Genomic DNA, 19,228 nt, shown 5'->3' on the forward strand with positions numbered 1-19,228 from the left:
AAGAAGCGGTTTTTTCGAGTCATTCTTACCGGGAAATAGAAGAAAGGTCACACTTTGATTCCATGACCATAAGTGACATGAGATCTTCCTGAAACTTACTTCTGGCGGTGACACGTGGGACTTCTGACGCCAGCTTTTAGGTTTTACACACATGGCACTCACTGGATTCTACTGCATGAAGATTCCATGATATCCACTGTGATGGAAAGAAAAAATTATTAGGTACAAAAGGTTTAGCTTAAGCATTGCAAATATACATAAAATTCAATGTATTTCACTTAAAAGTCACTTTAATTGATTTTTTAAAATCTTAGCAACAAAATTAAGTTAAATAAAGATTCTAAATAATTAAAATTAGGGAATTTAATGATTGCAATGACATTTTAAAATTTAATTAAAGTTATTTAGTCGATTTTAATTTAGTGGCTAAAAGTGTATTGTTGTGATTTGGTAGCTCCTGCGTCAACTTTTAATTGGGACAATGAAAGAGGCGAAATGACTGAATTAGCTCTACACGGTCTAGGTGCTTCAGGGTTAAAGATAGGCGACGATGTGAACGAAGAGGAGGGTAATTTGGTAAAACAGTTCCAGTTGAACCCAAAATGAAGCAATCATGGGACGAGCATAATGGCAGAATCAGTTTGAGAATATCCTCGTTTTTGTGCCAAAGAGTAGGAATATGCCAAAAAGGAGCTATCCAATTACTGATATCTTTCAAAAAAAAAACACCCACAGGCCCCTGATTTAATTAGCATTGAATTATTACAAGCAAAAGAAAAACGGCATCGGTTTATTAGCATCTGTTAGTTTAAAGATTCTATATTCCAATCCAAGATTGGAAACCAAAGTGCGGAAGATTTCGTCAGAATTTTGAGTCGTGCACGGTTCGACCATCTTGATTATCAAATACAATAATATTTGTGGGTAACTATGAAATTTTTTTAAAAATCAAATACTTTGAAAGGTTATGAAGGGCCTAAATTGAATTAGGATGTAATTTGCATTTATTTCTGTGATTTGTGTCATCTGCTGTTGGAGCATATCAATAGAAATTGGTCTTTCTTGGAAAAAAAAAAAGTTATCTTGTACAATTCTTAAAAAATAGTAAAAGAAATTATAGTTATTTTTATTTTTTTTTATCTAAAAATAGAAATAAGATATATATAGGATATTAATATGGAAGCTTTTTTGAATTGATTTCAAATATTTTTTTTTTATGAAAAACATTACTTCAGGATTTCTAATTTATTTCTAAATTATTCATTAATTAACTGTTGCCTTAATTTATTAAGCATCCCTTTATTTTACAACATTTTCTCATGTTTTGGCAATTAAAAAAATTAGTCGTTAAAAAATATATTTTTAAAAAAATTTAAGTTAATTTTAAAAAAATGATTTTTTTTAAAATAAAGTTATTTTATATACATAAGTTTAAATTAAACAATAGAATTAAGTCATGTTATTAAAAATTATTTTTTAAGATTTTAAAAAATATTTTAAATAAAAAAATATTTTTCAATTATTTTCAAAAACAAACTAAACTTAAAGTTAGGAAAACAGTTCCTCTCTAAATAAATAGATTTAAAAAAAAATTATTTTCAATAGAAAATGAAAGCAAAGAATCCTAAAAGTTACACTCTTTTCGAAATAAAATTTTACAAAAATTTAATTAAATTGATTTTGTATTATTTAAAATGTGAGAACTAAAAGAAAAATTATTTCAAAATAAATTGAGATAATGCGTGTAAGAATTTATTTAATTTTTTTTTATAAAATAAATTATTTGAAATGAAACATAAATAAAATAAAGTTGTTTATCAAATGGGAGGTTATTATATTTAATAGACTAAATTATGGTATCTCTATTGCTATTGCTAAGGGAGCAATTAACATTAATAAATTAGGATTCAACATTTATAAATAGCAATTTAGTATAAAATAATTTATTATTTAATTTTTATAATATAGAAAAATTTATAAATTAATCCTTTAATTTTAAAAAACATATTAAAATATTTATGAAGTATAAAAAACATTTTCTAACTGGGCTAATTACAATCTGTATTTTACATACTAAGAAATTTGCTTTCTTCAAATTAAATATTGTATAAACTTTTTTGAATTTTACTTTTTGTATTAAACTATAAAATTAATGTTGAGCATTGATAAGTAGTGCTGATCATTCGGTCGGTTCGGTTCAAAATCGAACCGAACTGAATAAACCGAAAACCGAAATTTTAGTGTTTATAAAAATCGAACCGAACCGATTTTGGTCAGAAACCGAACCGAACCGAACCGGTCTGATTCGGTTCGATTCGGTTCGGTTTGATCGGTTTCGATTTTTAATAATTTTTTTTTATTTTTTACACTTTATTTTTAATATTTTAAAATTTAATTAAAATATTTTAATATTAATATGATTTAATTTCTCCATATTATTGAAAAAATATATTATTATCACTAATCGGTTCAGTTCAATTTTTTCAGTTTTTTTTCGGATCAAATCCAAACCGAACCGAAATAACTAAAAATTCTGAAATTAAAAATTGAACCAAATCGAAATGTATAAAAAACCGAACTAAATTTTTAAATCGATTCGATTCGATCGATTTTTTCAATTTGAACCGAATACTGCTGAACCTACTATAAGTTTATAATACTTTTATAGCATTTATGAAAATTATCCAACTTTTTATATGAAATAAAAAAAAGTAAATTAAAAACGACACTTTGCTTCAATTAATAAAATAAACTTATTGATAAAAAAGTATATTACTTTTGAAAATTAAAGACTACTGTCATGCTTAAAACCATAAAATCAATTAAAAATTTTTTACGCACAATTAATTTTATTCTACAATATTTTATATTTTATTTATAATTTTCTTTTTATTATCACTACTTATATTAGATGTGAATTAAAATTATTACTATTACTATTATTATTATATGAATTTAATATATGTTAAGAAAATTAATTTTTAATTGAATTAAAAAATAATAAATGAAAAGGTAATGTTTTTTAAAAATCACAATTTCACGTTTTTTCTCAAAAAAATTATAAGCTTTCATTTTTAAAGGAAAACGTGGAATTATTATTTTAAATAATTATTTTCTTAAAATCATTTTTCTTAGAACTTCATCATCTGCTTGTTGTTTTCTTTATCATTTTCATTAATTATTTTCATAAATTTTTGCTTTAAATTTGATAGAAGTAAAGTCCAAATATGTTAAAAATTTTAAATCTATAATAACTTTAAAATTAATTACATGGCAAAAGTAATATCTAAAATCTAATAACAGAAAATTAGAATTTTTATTTGTTCCGACAATAGCAAATTAATATCTAAAATCTAAATGAAAATAATTTGCCACTGGCCAATAAAGTTTTTAAATTTATTTATTTATGGGTATTTTTTTTTCTCTATTATTAAATTGATTGTAGCCTAATAAATTAGGTCGTGAAAATATATTCTCGCTTCTACTAATTTTTGTTCTTTTTTAAAAAAATTGTGTTGGGCTAGTTAAACCGAACCTCCTGGCTCACCGGCTGTAAATGAAATCGCCGCCAGGTGAGATGGGGAGGTGACCTGTTTCTGACCACCATCCCCCTCCCCCTCTCGGCCGCCAGGCCTACAGAAAACTATAATGAATGATGGAGACAGGCAATGGAGCCATTAGGGAGGTTTGTCAGCATCGAGGAATGAGGTTCATAATGCAAAAACGGATATTCAAGGATTGCCACTTGCAACCATGGGTTAGAGCACAGAAAGGCATTAACTAAATATGGATAGTGATAACCACCGAACTTCCTCTATTCTAGGTGATATTGGGTCCAAGAGGAGAACAATAACCCAAAATCCATCAAATTCTCCTTAAACTGATCAATTTAACATCTCATGTCTCGACCCAGACACGCCGGGCCGGATGGGTTACCCGCGAGCCCAAACCCAGCAGGAAGAAGTCCGGTCCGGTAATGTGATGTGAGAGAGAGGAGCTAGTTGATCAAACATAAATTAGCCACATTTTTATTATCCTTATTATTACTTATTTACACATTTTTTAGCTTAATTTATGATTTTTATCTTGTTTTCACAGAGACTGGCCAAATCACTCGCAGATACTGGTCAAATCACTCGTAGAAACAGAAAGCTAAAAACTGGACTGACTCACAGAAAGCGATTGGGGCAAGTGATTTGCCCAAATCACCCGCCCCAATCACATTGACATCAAAAACTGACAGCAGAGCGGGAAAAAGGAAAAAAATCATATTTAAAAAGAAAAGAAGTCCAAATCCATCTCAAACACCACCAGCTCAATTCCAAAAGTCACAAGGATGTCGTTCTACCAAGAGAATTCCATCTACAACAAAATTCAAAGACAAAAGAGGAATTAAAGACCACAAAGACCAAGTCAAAATAGGGATTCCAAACCCTAATTGAACTTGGACTCTCCAACTATAAGAAGGCAGCCTCCAGACCAACAAATCACCTCTCCTCCTCGGAAATTCTGCAGAATTACAGCAGACTCTTCTTCTCTTCCTTTCTTCTTTCTTTTGTGTATTTTTGTCCACCATGAGTGGCTAAATTCATTCTTTTCTAGTTGAAGTTGAGGAAATTCAGATTTGTGATGAATTGGAAGATTTAAAACTCCATTGTTAAACTCTTATTTGCTTTCAATATTTATGCAACTTGATCTTTTCTATAATTGTTACTTTGTTTTTAGAATCAATAAGGGCCCATTGCTTTTAAATTGCTTAAGTAATAAATTGTTTGAATAATTTAGGTCCGTAATTGCTTAAATTATTTGAACACAAATATAATCAGTTGCATAATCTAGACTTGACTACGCGGTTGGCAAGGATAGAATTGGGTTCCTCTAAGTCTTAATGCAGTCAACAGTTATTCGATGTTAAATGCCCCAAGGACGTTCCCTGGCAACTTATTGATTAGTGTTTGATTGGCGAACGTTTCCTAATCAAACTAGAACTAAGGAGGAATTTGATTGTGAGAAGCGTCTTCCACAACCAAAACTAATTTATTGAAATAAAATAGGAGTCTTAAATAATCAATGATCAATTCTAAACAAGCTGAAATAGACTCCTACTTCAACTAGAATCTCTTTCCCATTGAAATTCTTATCTATTTAAATTATTGCTTTCTCTTGCTATTTAGTTTTAATCATCAAAACAAAACCCCCCTCTTTTAATTATTTGTTATTTATTTGCCTTAGTCATTATTAGGAAGATCCTTAATGTCAATTCCCTGTGGTTCGACCCTATTACCACTATCTGCAAGCTAATTGTTGATTGTTTAATAGATTTATTTTTGACGGCTTCGACCACCGCTATCACTAGTCCAGTCACTTCACAGTCCTGCCCGCACGCGTGCCAAGAAAATTAAATGGCCGCCTGGTGTGGAGAGGGGTCTGATATGTCCGTACGTACGAGCTTGAGTGACATAGACAGGTAGCACAATAGCAGGAATACGAGGGGCATGTAAAAAGGGAGGGGTCTTCTCTTTCCTTTTTCTTCCCTTTCTGCTTCTTCCTCGACTCCATATTATTTTTACTTTATTTTTCTCTGTAACTCTTGCCTATCTATACTACCCTAGTTCATGAATTTGACTTGAATATCGGAGGGTTTCCACCGGGGGCATCCCCGGTACACCTCTGACCATATTTCCTTATTTTGCAGATCCTTTCATCAAACCGAACGTTGAGAAACCCATATGATAGACCTATATAATGGAGCAAGAATAAAACCATATCTATCATGAAGTAAGAGGAAAACCAGATTTATCAATTGGCGCCGTCTGTGGGGACGAAAAAGATTTTTACTATCTATAAAGTTTCTAAATTCACCCATTGAGATCCACATAAAGATATGAAAGTTTATACAAAAACGAAACGGAAGGTTTACAATACTCCAATTGAAAAGAAAAATTCATTATGTTCAGAAACATTTTGATAGTCTTTCAGATAGTTTATTTTAATATTTATTGAATTTTATTACTATTAACTTTTTCTTTGAAATTTGGTGAAGTGAAATTTCATATCGAAATACTAATCTATGAGTATAAAATTTTAATATTTTCTATAGAAATAAATAAATAAATAAAATAAGTGACGTATATATTTGTTTAAATTGTGAAGTCGGCCGTACGTTGTAAAAGTTAAATAGGCAGGCCGACTATAGGGTCCCAAGTTAGTAAATTAGAGAGAAAATTAATAAATAAAAAATAAAATAAAATAAAAAAGAAGGATCTGCGAGAAAAAATGAAACAGGTTAGGTAGATTGGACAGCTCTCTGACTGGACAACAAATAGGCGAGGTCGAACTATACAGATGAAAAATAGATCAGCGGAAAAGCTCAGGTGAAAAAACTCCAACTGTTCAAAATTGCCTCTTGTTTTATATGCTTATTATTTTGCTTTAGAATTTCAAGTCTGTCTTTAATTACTGACAATTGTTTTTTATTAATTATTATTGAATACAAAAGATTTCATAGATTATTAAAAGATATGTTTTGCATGTAAATAATAATGCTAAATTTAATTAAAGTATACTTTTTGAGTTTAAATATCTTGATAATTGCTCACATAACATTAAAATTCAAGTGTTGTCATGACAATTTTATTATTAATGTTAGCACTGATATTTCTAAGAAAAAGATCATGTATTTTATAGATTAAAAAATTTTGGAGAAATTTACACATACAAAATATTATTTATTAAACCTCTAAATTACATGAGTTAATATTGTTAGTTAGAGCTAATATTTACATTCATCTGAAATATGAAACTAAGTGACATGTGCAACATATTATTTATTGATAAATATTATTGAATTAACAACGAGCATTCTCGTTATATACGCTCTGTGCAAGCTCTTATTTTGCAGAAAAAATTCTGAATCCTAAGTGAAGACCTCAGTGAGGTAGGTGACCGATTTTGGAAAATGACCTCCGGCACCACAAAACTGGCTGAGATGACGAAGGGACAGCAAGGCCAATGAGCCTGAATCTCATGCAAGGCTAGAGAGCCTGGAAGTGACAGTAAGGCCTAAGAGCCTGAATCTTGCGCAAGACCTCAGTGAGGTAGGTGACTGGCCTCAGAAAATGACCCCCGGCACCACAAAACCGGCTGAGATGACGAAGCGACAGTAAGGCCAATGAGCCTAAATCCCATGTAAGGCTAAAGAGCTTGGAAGCGACAGTAAAGCTTAAGAGCTTGAATCTTGCGCAAGACCTCAGTGAGGTAGGTGACCGGCCTCGGAAAATGGCCCCAGCACCACAAAATCGGCTGAAATGACGAAGCGACAGTAAGGCCAATGAGCCTGAATCCCATGCAAGGCTAGAGAGCCTGGAAGCGACAGTAAGGCCTAAGAGCCTGAATCTTGCGCAAGACCTTAGTGAGATAGGTGACCAGCCTCGAAAAATAACCCCCGGCACCATAAAACCGGTTGAGATGACGAAGCGACAGTAAGGCCAATGAGCCTGAATCCCATGCAGAGCCTGAATCTTGCGCAAGACCTCAATGAGGTAGGTGACCGACCTCAGAAAATGACCCCCGGCACCATAAAACCGGCTGAGATGACGAAACGACAGTAAGGCCAATGAGCCTGAATCCCATGCAAGGCTAGAGAGCTTGGAAGCGACAGTAAGACCTAAGAGCCTGAATCTTATGCAAGACCTCAGTGAGGTAGGTGACTGGCCTCGGAAAATGACCCCGGCACCACAAAACCGGCTGAGATGACGAAGCGACAGTAAGGCCAATGAGCCTGAATCCCCTGCAAGGCTACCATGCAAGGCTAAAGAGCCTGGAAGCGACACTAAGGCCTAAGAGCCTGAATCTTGAGCAAGCCCTCAGTGAGGTAGGTGATTGGTCTCAGAAAATAACCGACAGCACTACAAAACCAAGCTGAGAGGATGAAGGAAACTATTCTTTTGCCTTTTATTAAAAAATACTGTATGCTCACAGCAAACAGCGGCATACGATGACAACATGCAAAAACAACTCATAAGAACACAGCTCCGACCTCACAATAAAAGATTGGGGCACTGGACCATAAATGAAAAGCTAAACTCCGACCTCCCAAAGGAGCTCGGGTCATAAGGTAAAGAGACTTTGATCTCACACAACAGCCAAAAGCGCCAAAGCGCCATGCTGACCTCAAGAGGGTGCTGGAACAGAAATAAAAAATCTGAATCCGACCTCTCGAAAGAGCTCGGATTACAGGCTAATAAGACCTCGATCTCACAAAATAGCCAGCATATAACGAAATTAAACTAAGGCGCTCCAACGCCTGTATTATATAGCAATGCGACCTACTAAAGGCCAATGCAAGGCTCACAGCGCCAAAGCGCCAAAGCACCATGCCGATCTCAAGAAAATGAGCTCGGTACTGGTAAATCCAATAGGCAGACCAAATTAAGGCGAGGCGAATCCTAAGCAAAATGCATACCAAGATAGAGAACCAAACAAAGGACCAGGGGCAATCATAGGAGGCACTAACCTTGAGAATTGACCACTAGCACTAAACCAACTCGGCTAGCCTAGAGAAAGGTCTAAGCAGCAAAGAGCTCGCAAAACGCTCGAGGGAAGACAGCTCGGAAAGCACTCGGGGGCAAAAAACCCAAACAACCGAGACATACTCAAGGACCAAATGCTCAGATAAAAAATCAAGGGGATTGGAGCAATGTAAAAGGCCAAATGAACCATTCTAAATGATTGGACGGGGCAGTGGAAAGTCTTGACTCATTGGATACAAAAGAATCGAATCCCAGTATGGTCAAACCCAAAACAGATAGTCCAACCTCTTCGACCCGGGGTCAATCTTCCCAAAAGCTCAGAGGGGCCAGACATACCTCCCTACTGAGCCTTATGTCTGTGATGACAAGGCTATAAACCTATAAAAGAAAAGTTAAAAGCTGAACAAACAAGCAGTCAGGCTGAAACATAGCATGTGTAAGGCTAGACAAGAAAGTAAGAAATTAAGTCCGACTTCAAAAAAGTACTCGGGGCACCAAAGTAAAGAAAACGAAATCCCGAACTCTCGAGCTCATAGCACAAGCAGCATTACAGTCTATAGGCATAAAAGCCTAAACAAAGAATAAAAATTCGAGCTCCCGAACTCGCAGTACGGACGGACTCACAACAAGTAAACAATCAAGCTGAATAAAGCTAAGTGTAGAAAAAACAACAGAGAGCCAAGCTCCCTATATGAAAAGGCCCGCCAATGCGAAACACATAAAAGGATAAACAAAAGCGAAGGGTCGTGCTCACAGCTCAGATTAACCCACAGTAAACAAACACTTAGCAAAGATGACCCAGGAAGAGAAAGACGACAAAAGGCCAAGCTCCTTATCCCAGTGGAGCATACAGCTCAAACCGTACTGGCCGCCAGAAGGTTACATCCAGAGGGACAAGATGTCCGAGCTCGTAACAAGAACAAGATTTAAAATCGTCTAATGCGGAGCACTCATGCAAATAAGACATTCCTCTAGGTATTATATATCCGAGCTCGCAGCATTGACGAGGTCATGAGCCAAAAATAGAAATGCCCTCATGAGAATAAGAAAAATTCACAAGTCAGAAGCTTAGCCAGACGCTGACCTCTTAGCCCGGGTCAATTCGACTAGTAAAGTCCCAACAGAGATAGCATGGTCCATCAATTAAGTAAAATTGACAAAACCAGTAGACAGTCTGAGTAAAAAATAATAATGAGGTACAGGCCGAAGTGAAATATCATTCATCATCAAATACACATCTCCAGATCGCCATACATTCAAACATCAAAGTAACGAGACAAAAAAATAAAAAGGCAAGGAAAGGACGCTTTTGACAGGAGCAATTTTCGGGCCACGCGGTTATAAATAAAGTTTAAGGATTTACCCCCTCGCCACTCATGTAATAACTGCCGAGGAGGTAAAGGGGCAATTGATGACCACCGAGCTTCCTCTACCCTGGGTGAGGCCGGGCCCAAAAGGAGAACAATGCCCAAAGCCCATCAAGCCTTTAGGCTGACAAACTCAGCATCTCAGGCCTCAACCCAGACACGCCGGGCCGGATGGATTACCTACGAGCCCAGACCCAACAGAAAGAAGCCCAACCCAGTGATGTGATGTGAGGGAGAGGAGCTAGTCCAATCACTTCGCAGCCCTGCCCGCACGTGCGCTGGGAGAATTAAATGGCCGCATGGCGTGAAGAGGGGGTCTGATACGTCTGTACGTACGGGCCTGAGTGACATAAACAGGTAGCACAATAGCAGGAACAGGAGGGGCAGGTAAAAAGGGAGGGAGTCTTCTCTTTCCTTTTTCTTCCCTTTCTGCTTCTTCCTCGACTCCATATTATTTTTACTTTATTTTTCTCTGTAACTCTCATCTATCCATACTACCATAGTTCATAAATCTGACTTGAACGTCGGAGGGTCTCCACCGGGGGCATCCCCGGTAGACCCCTGACCATCTTTCTTTATTTTGCAGGTTGAAACCGAACGTTGAGAGACCCATATAATGAACCCATATGATGGAGCAAGAATAAAACCAGATCTATCATGGAGTAAGAGGAAAACCAGATTTATCAGATAGAATATTCTGAGGTTAAATAATTTATCATTTTGCTGTTGAATTGAATCAATTATACTACATCTTTTCCGCAACATCTATCATTTAAAATTTTCAAAATGACAAATAATTTGAAGAAAAAAAATCTCTAAAAGGAAAGATATGGAACGAATATAGTACTTCAAAGCTGTATCCATAGGACTAGAGTTTCTCATTCACATAGCTTGGACACAAAAGACTTCACAAAGGCTGAGACAGACTATCCAAAAAATCAGAGTAGCCTTATAGGGATTTTAAAAGAGGAAAAGAAAAATAACATTCTGAAATTTGATCCTTTATTCTAAATCAAGATACTTATGGACAACCGATATTTTATTAACAAAATCTTACCAACCCCTTGCCTTACCTGAGGAATAATCAAGCTATCAGATGGTTGCATTTCCTGCAACTAATACTTGCTACCTTTAGTCCCATCATCATAACTCTGGGGTGCTTCTTGCTGCTGCATTGCTCATTTTTAACATATTTTTCTCCCGATTCTCTTGTCAAATATGGGTTTTTTTTTTCTTTTCTAAGTCATGATTCTGGCCAATAAAGTGCCTAAAAATGAAAACAAATTCTCAAGAAAATTCCACAGCTAGTACTTCTACGTTGGGTTTCCAAATCCATCATATTCATTTTCAATCTGTAGGTGGGGCCTCAGCAGCATCTGGGACAGATAAAGACTACCGTGCCACATCTCTAGGAATAAAGCATTTCCCAATCTTCGATTTATATGGATGACAACAAAATTCACAAGCAGAGTTTGTACTAATAAAGAATTTCTCCAGGATCATGATGATAGATTATACATATTAATTGCAATGGAAGCTGCCAGTACAGTTCACTTGATAGTTGATATAACTAACCATAGATTTATTATTTCTTCTTTGGTATTACAAAAATAAAGCAACAAAGGTAAGGCAATCTAGAAATATGCAATAAGATTATTCATAAAATTGTACATTCTACCCCATTCAACTTACCTCAGTAATGCCTTAAAATGATTTCTTAACATTCTGAAGAACACCAAAATCAGAATAAGCAGAACTATCAGGAGCTGCAGTTACCAAGTTGCAGAAAAATATCAGTTGAAGCTCCAGTTTCGACATAGACAGTGAACCTTGGAAAGTGCCGCCATATAATCATCAGACCTGGAATGAGAAGTGTATACTAGATTTATAATGTTATGTGATTAAAGTACTATTAAATGTGGAAAGATTCTGAATTCACACCTTTGTCCATAAGGAGACCTACATGCAGCAACTATATGAAACTTGGCTGCATCTGGTTTATTCTGTAAAAGTGAAAATGGATCTCATTTCCATACAATGATTGAGCAGAATCTAATATTAGCATGCAATCTTTCATGCACCTCTAGCACAACATATCATATACACCTGATAGAGCATAATTTAGTCCATTTTATATTAATATTATTGATGAATATTTACATGATTTCTGCTTAATTTAGTGCTTTTAATATTATTTTGCAGAAAATAGTGTAAAAGGACATTCTGGAGAAAATACCCCTAAAACTGCCTTATTTGAAGCAAAAGAGAGCAAGCCTGCCAAGTTGAAATCAAGTCAAGCTAAATATGGAAAGTTCTAAATAAGGAAAGTGGCAAAGAAGGAAAGAACATTCAGCCAAAGCCATTTGAAATTCGAATTTCAAATCAGCAAGTTGCCTTTTCCTTATTCAAGAAGCCATATCTCAAGTTGCCATAATTGAAGAGCCAAAGAAGGAAAGTATTTTGAAATTCAAATCTCCAAGATCATATTCAGATATTGGATTTCAAGATCCAGCTCATTCAAGAAGCCAAATCTTGAAGATCACATGTTTCCCACTTCATGCCATGCACATTCAAAATTCAAAATTCAAAAGGAGGCTCCACCTTCCTTATTAGTGCATGGGCAGCAAGGAGAATTCCAAAAAAGACTTCTTGGATATCTTGGACAGCAACTTGAAGATCTTGGGCAGTAATTAAAAGACCAAAGAGCCCCCACTTGCAATTCAAAACATGCTCCACGTTTTTGCCTTAGCACATGCACAAAGAAGGCACATGTTCAACCAAGGGCACTTTAGGAAGTCTCTAAAAGACCCATGAGCTGTCAAGGGACCTTGGACAGCCTCTCAACACCTATTTAAAGGCCTCAAGAACACAAGAAGAGACACAATTCAACCAAGCAAGGGCAGCCACACTCCAAGGGGCTTCTCCCCTCAATTTCGGTTCTTCTTTCTTCTTTTCTTTAATTTTCTGTTTTGGTTCAGCCATGAGTGGCTGAAACCTTCTTTCTAATTGAAGTTTGGTTGAAACTAAGGTTGTTTAAAAGGTTGTGAGATCTGAACATAAAGTGTTTGCTTTTGATTTATTCAATATTCATGCAATTGCGCTTTGATTCCAAGATTGCTTTGTTGTTTTGATCAAATTGGCCACTTGATTCTTGATTGCAAAGTTAATTGATTGTTGGATTGGGATATTTGTTAGTCCGTAATTGCTGAAAATATTCTGTCCATAGAACACTTGGTGTAAAAACCCAAGAAATTGTATGATCTAGCAACATCTCATGCGTTTGAGTAGCTAGGGTTTGGATCTTTCTTGTTCTTCATGCAATTGGCAATTGTTTTGATGCCTTTGGCCCAAGGACGTTCCTTGGCAATTTGTTGATTAGTAATTGGTTAGAGGACGTTCCCTAATCAGTTTGTTCATAAGGAAAGACATGGTGGTGAGAAGCGTCTTCCATCCCCATAACCAACCTATTGAATCAATCAAGATAACCATGTTTCAATGATCAACCCAAACAACCAAAGTGGATCCATATTTTCAACTAGACTTTTCTCATATTGATTTCTTCTTTTATTTTAATTACTTGCTGTTTTAATTGCTCATAATAGTTGTTAGACAAATCAATCTCAAAACCCCCCCCCCTTTTTGCTTTCCATTGTGTTTTCAATTAGTTCTCTTGGTCTTGATTGAGAAAAATAAATAGGTAATCAATTCTCTGTGGATTCGATCCTTCACCACTATCTGCAGTTGTAAATTGTAGGTAACCAAGAAGGTTATTTTTGACCGGCTTCGACAACCGCTCCTGTCAACACCTCCCACTGGTCCTTCTACCACTGACAAATACTACTTTAATTTCATCAATCCTATGGTGCACTACACATTCCAGACTTCATTAAATACCCAAAAAATTAAATGAAGCACAGATGGAGAAAGAACATTTATTAAAAAGTAGAATAATAGATGTAAATGTAGATATCATGAAATTCAAAAGATGATTTTAAGTAAGAGAGGAAAGATACTTGCTTCAAAAATTACAAGGAATTTGGTAGCCATTTCTTTTTCTTTTTTTTTTTTTCGTTAAACTTTATTGAGAAACAAAAACCAAGAAGCGGAAGTGTTGGACTGTAAGATGGACCATCAGTAAAGGCTCCTCTATATGATATGCATTTAGTTGGGCTATCACCTTTTCCTTCAAAAACCTTACTAGCAGAAGGTACTTCATGAAAGGGGGCATTTTATTTTCTCTTCTTCTCCCTCCCCCCACCCCCCCACCCCCTTTTCTCCTTATAGGCAATGAAAATGGGGGTTTCCCCAACTATATTTTTCTACTTTTAGCCTGCAATTTAAAGAAAGGCTATATGGCCATAAATAAATATTTGCAGTGTAAACAATGCAGCTAGTGGTAATTTTCCATGTTCCTGTAACTGAATTGAAACCACAGCCTAGTGTCTTCAATAATCACAAAAACACTTCTCAATGCCTATTAATGTTTGTAAGTAATGGTAAGACCATAAACACTTTTATCATGCTCAAAATAGATCCAAAACAAAAGAAAATTAAGAAACAAAAACAGTAGTTAGAAATTGAGAACAAACCTGGGATTCATGATATAGCCCAGCATATAAAGAAGCATAGAAATATTCATTCTCTGGGCCATTTGAAAATGCCGTCACAAGCTAGAAGAAAAATCAATTGCATCAGCCATATGCAACTCTGTGGACAAATGCAAGCAGACAGAGATGTAGAAAATCAAGTATACTAAAAAGTAACCAACAAGGAATTTATTAAATTTGGTATTTCTTCCTTCATCCAGAGCCTATTTTGATTTTTCTAATGCACAGAATATCCTTGAGATGATTGCCCATGGGGAAATATCGATGGGCTATAGCATCTACAAGGACATGAGAATCATTAGGAGTGGCGTTAGGAACTTCACACTAATACAACAAACAAACATTTGAAGTTGGATAACTGGTTCAACCTTTTCTGGATCACCTCTATCTTTAAACATGTTATAAGCATCCCGCATGACAGGCCGTGGATCTCTGCCAACCTGCATTCAGCTAGCAAACAATTGAATGGAATGTATTTGCATTGAACCCTTCTCTTGTAAACGTGATAGTAGATGAACACTGTATAAAACCAGCCAGAGCCAAGGCAAAATTAAACGGAACAAGTTTACATGTGCAGGCTGCAGCATGTACAAGTATGCCCAGTTCAAAAAATAGCTATGAAGAATTTGGCATACATACTAGAAGTCATGTGTAAGAAAGCTTCCATCAGTAGATGCTAAGGTGAGACAAAATTATTCAAAATTTTCCATTGAGCAAGGTTCTACAATGAAATCTACGGTTATTTCTCGATCAACATACCTCAAGAAATCGCTTCCTTGCCTCATCAACTCCATACAACTGAGCTTCACAAAGGAAGCACCATATCGACTCCTCTGTGTCATTTGGATTTTGTGCAACATCTAATCGAAACTGCTCTGCCCCTTCTTCAAATCTATTGATAGGGGAATACTGAATACACTCAAAATGCTCAAAGAAATAAACAATTTGGTCGCAGAAAAAAATTGAAGATGTAGAAAAAGAAAAGAAAAGAAAGTAACGTCGCACATTTTCCTTCAACACAAACAGCCAGCTAGTTGCGTCAGCTTTCCCAAAAATCAAATTTCCAACTTATGAGTAATTCAATGATTTTTTTTTCCTCTCCCTAATTATCTCAGGAAAAAAATAACTCGGCATCAGAGAAAAATAAGCAAGAATGAGCACCTATCGAGATAGTAGAGAGATAGCCCCCTTTGCCAAAGATCTATATACAATCGCACCAAACAGTCTCATTGTTATACTGAGAATCAAAATTCTTAACAAGCAATAAACACAGGTAACAAAATACTAAAAATTCAGAAACCTACAAGCCTTTTGACGAGGATCCAACTCTATTGCCTTATCGAATTCCGCTAAGGACCCCAAGACATCTCCCTTAGCAACAACGAAACATCATTGAATTGAATAAAACAAACCATGAGGAAAAGTACTACCGCTAGGGCATTTGTGCTGCTAAATCAATCAAATTGTACCTGTCTAAAGAGTACCATTCCGCGCCTAATCGCAACAATGGCTTCACGGGCATTGTTGCCGCCAGTTAAGGCATCCCAGATGCCAGACACTGCAGGGAGAAACAACCTTCTAGAGAAGAACGGTAAAGGGTGCTGAAGATTGTGAATGCTTGAAGGAATGGTGCTAAATAACCGCGGGTTGGTGTTGGTTCTGAGTGGATATGGAAGTGTAAGTGAAGTGGCGGGGGAGGAGCAGTAAGAGGCGGAGGATATGAGAATTGTGGTGGGTTTGGGGTTTTGGATTAGCGCCATTTAAGTGAAAGAAGGAATAGAACTTTTGCAAAGGTGAAATTTGAGAATTGAAGCAGTTGAGCTTCGTGCTTCGTGCTTCGTGGGTTTGTAATCTCCCTTTCAGGCAAAAGTTGCAGATAGAGAAGGCGCCAAATGGGAAACCGCGAGTCTGTGGTTGGAACTTGCACAGAAGAGGTTGGATTGGATCAACGACCTGCGAACAGAATGAGCCTTCGTGGGCTCTGAATCTAGACGATTGGGTTAGCTCAGGTGGTTTGGGTCCAATACAGTTTAAATTTAACAAACCAGGGGCCGAGGCTAAGGCTGAGATCCGAAATTAAGGCATAAAATATATTACCTTGCTTTCTTTTTATTATATTATAATAATATATAAATTAATTATTATAATACTATTAATTTTATTTTATTTTTAAAATAAATTCTTATTAAATATTATATTTATGAGTAAATTTTAAAATATTTTTTAATATTTAATAAAAATTAATATATTTAAGATGAATATAATTGAAATATTAATTAAAAATATATAATTTTTAATATGTATGAAAAAATAAAATAAATAAAAATTATGGAATGAAAAAAATATGTATTTTTAATTTTTTACTTTTTAAAAATTTAATAAATAAAAAAATTTAAAATTCTACCTTTAATCACTATTATAATTAAAAATTTTAATTTTAAATGATAAATTTTATGATAATTGTAACTAATTTTTGAAATTATTTATCTGCTTGAATATAAAAATCTAAAACTGTACATCTAATTGTAATTATCATCAAAACTTTTAATTTTATATCTTATCTTTTTAAATTTATTGTAATTATATTTAATTTTTAAAATAATATTAATTAAATTTACATGACCGATCTATTAACTCTAAATATCTATATACCAAAATAAATAGAGGATTGAAGTTTGTTTTACAGAAAATATTATTTAGAAAAATTTTCATATTTTTTAATATTTAAGACATTTAAAAAATATTTTTTAATAAAAAAATAAATTATTTAAAAAAAATTACTTTCTCTCCGGAAAAGAGTGAATCACTTTTTGCATATTGATATTTTTATTAATATATTTATATATATTTTAATAAATTTTATTTTTAATTAAAATTAAACAATAGAAAATAAATTAATGTTTTATGAAACAAATAAAAATTTAAATTGAAAAATATTTTTTAACAAAATAATTTATTTTTTATTATTTAATTTTAAGTTAAAAAATAAAATTTATTAACAATTTTATATATAAAGATTTTAATAAAAATTTAAGTGAAAAGTGACTCTCTTCACACGAAGAAAGTTATTTCTCCTTAAAATGATTTTTTTAATTAAAAAATATTTTTTATTAATTAAATCTTTTAAGTATTTTAAATATTAGAAAATATATAAAATATTTTCATAAAAAATATAGTATTTCAAATGTTAAAAAATACTTTAAATATTTTTAAAAAATATTTTTCATAAAATAAATAGATTAAAAATATTTTTCATAAAATAAATAGAGCCGTGTATTTTAATTCATTGTTTATTTTATTTTTTATATTATAATAATATATAAATTAAATGATATTTTATTTTAAAAATCTCTCCAAACATTTCTTAAAAACGAGTTGAGATACTCTATTAGGGGTGAGCAGTATTCGGTTCAAATCGAAAAAATCGATCGAACTGAATTGATTTGAAAATTTGGTTTAATTTTTTATACATTTCAGTTCGGTTCGGTTTTTAATTTTAAAAATTTCGATTATTTCGGTTTGGTTCGGTTTTGATCAGAAAAAAATCGAAAAAACCGAATCGAACCGATTAGTGATAATAATATATTTTTTCAATAATATAGAGAAATTAAATTATATTAAGATTAAAATATTTTAATTAAAATTTAAAATATTAAAAATAAAGTGTAAAAAATAAAAAAATTATTAAAAATCGAAACCGATCAAATCGAACCGAATCAAACCGAATCAGACCGGTTCGATTCGATTCGGTTTCTGACCAAAATCGGTTCGGTTCGATTTTCATAAACACTAAAATTTTGATTTTCGGTTTATTCAGTTCAGTTCGATTTTAAACCGAACCGACCGAATGCTGACCCTAGACTCTATCCTAACTTTGGATGATATCTAAGAGGTACTCATTAATTATTTAGACCAAACGGTTTTAGTATTAATAATTTGGTGTTATGCTTTGAAATTAACTGATATTTATTTAATTTTTAATATAATAAAATTTTTAGTTTAAAGTTATATAATAACTAAAAAATATAATTCTTATCTCATCATAGTTTTTATATAATTTTTAAATCGATAAAAAAAAATCTTATAATTTGATTTTCAACATTTTTATAGTTAATTATCAAATTGATGAAAATTCAATTATTTTAATAAGTGTAGTTTAGTTCCATGTTTGTAATTAAATTTTTTTCAATTTTTGATTCCTTGTGATCTGTTTGATTATTTCTTTATTTCATAATTAACTATAATTCTTTTAAAAAATAATTTGATTTGATTTTCAATTAATTTTAGATCAATTTAGTTAATACATTAAAATTTATTTTAAAAATTATTTCAATTTATTAATTCAATTCACACCCTTATTTATCCCTTCAATAATTTTTTCAATAAAAAAATTATTAAATATTTTATTTTATTTTATTAATTAATTATTCAATTTTATAAAAAAATTATTAATTAATTTATTTATATCGGGAGCATTATATATATTTATTATATTATTTAATGATTAAAATTACCAAAATGATTGAATAGACACGATTGAATAGAGACGAAAAGTCTCTCTTCCTTTTGTTTTTCTTGTGTGGAACAGTCGTTTCTTCTATAGTTCAGTGGCCGCCTCCTGCTCTTCTGTATTAAGTTCCCAATAATCATCTTGTTTAGAAATCATTTTGATATAATAATTAGTAATTGAAAATGTTCTGTTTTAAATATATAATTAGTAATT

At 33.2% G+C, this 19,228-nt stretch overlaps 1 protein-coding gene across 6 annotated transcripts; it reads right to left on the reverse strand.

The window, feature by feature from the left end:
- Nucleotides 1-11,112: 11,112 nt before the first annotated feature.
- On the reverse strand, nucleotides 11,113-16,438 carry LOC110620122. Of its 6 annotated transcripts, XR_006351807.1 has the most exons (9): nucleotides 15,975-16,436; nucleotides 15,810-15,876; nucleotides 15,667-15,706; nucleotides 15,265-15,397; nucleotides 14,874-14,945; nucleotides 14,488-14,568; nucleotides 11,840-11,901; nucleotides 11,591-11,758; nucleotides 11,113-11,274 (listed from the first exon to the last, which is right to left on the reverse strand). XR_006351807.1 is itself a non-coding variant. In XM_021763708.2 (8 exons), the coding sequence occupies exons 1-8, from the start codon at nucleotides 16,263-16,265 to the stop codon at nucleotides 11,692-11,694; spliced, it is 813 nt and encodes a 270-aa protein (XP_021619400.1). In that variant the 5' UTR covers nucleotides 16,266-16,436; the 3' UTR covers nucleotides 11,460-11,691. The 6 variants fall into 6 exon arrangements, 5 of the variants coding, with proteins under 5 accessions (XP_021619400.1, XP_043815271.1, XP_021619402.1 ...); XM_021763708.2 differs by lacking the exon at nucleotides 11,113-11,274 and having other exon boundaries at nucleotides 11,460-11,758; XM_043959336.1 differs by lacking the exons at nucleotides 11,113-11,274; nucleotides 14,874-14,945 and having other exon boundaries at nucleotides 11,460-11,758.
- Between the last annotated feature and the right edge of the window lie 2,790 nt (nucleotides 16,439-19,228).

This window comes from Manihot esculenta, chromosome 8 (assembly GCF_001659605.2).
Source record: "Manihot esculenta cultivar AM560-2 chromosome 8, M.esculenta_v8, whole genome shotgun sequence".
NCBI lineage: Eukaryota > Viridiplantae > Streptophyta > Magnoliopsida > Malpighiales > Euphorbiaceae > Manihot > Manihot esculenta.

Excerpts from the sequence above, each read along its gene's own strand:
- LOC110620122 (XM_021763708.2), bottom strand. The coding sequence starts at position 16,265 with ATGGCGCTAATCCAAAACCCCAAACCCACCACAATTCTCATATCCTCC. Across the intron at positions 15,398-15,666 it reads TCTCTCTACTATCTCGATAG|ATTTGAAGAAGGGGCAGAGC; the intron begins GTGCTCATTCTT and ends CCCTATCAATAG. Across the intron at positions 14,946-15,264 it reads CAAGGAAGCGATTTCTTGAG|GTTGGCAGAGATCCACGGCC; the intron begins GTATGTTGATCG and ends AGCTGAATGCAG.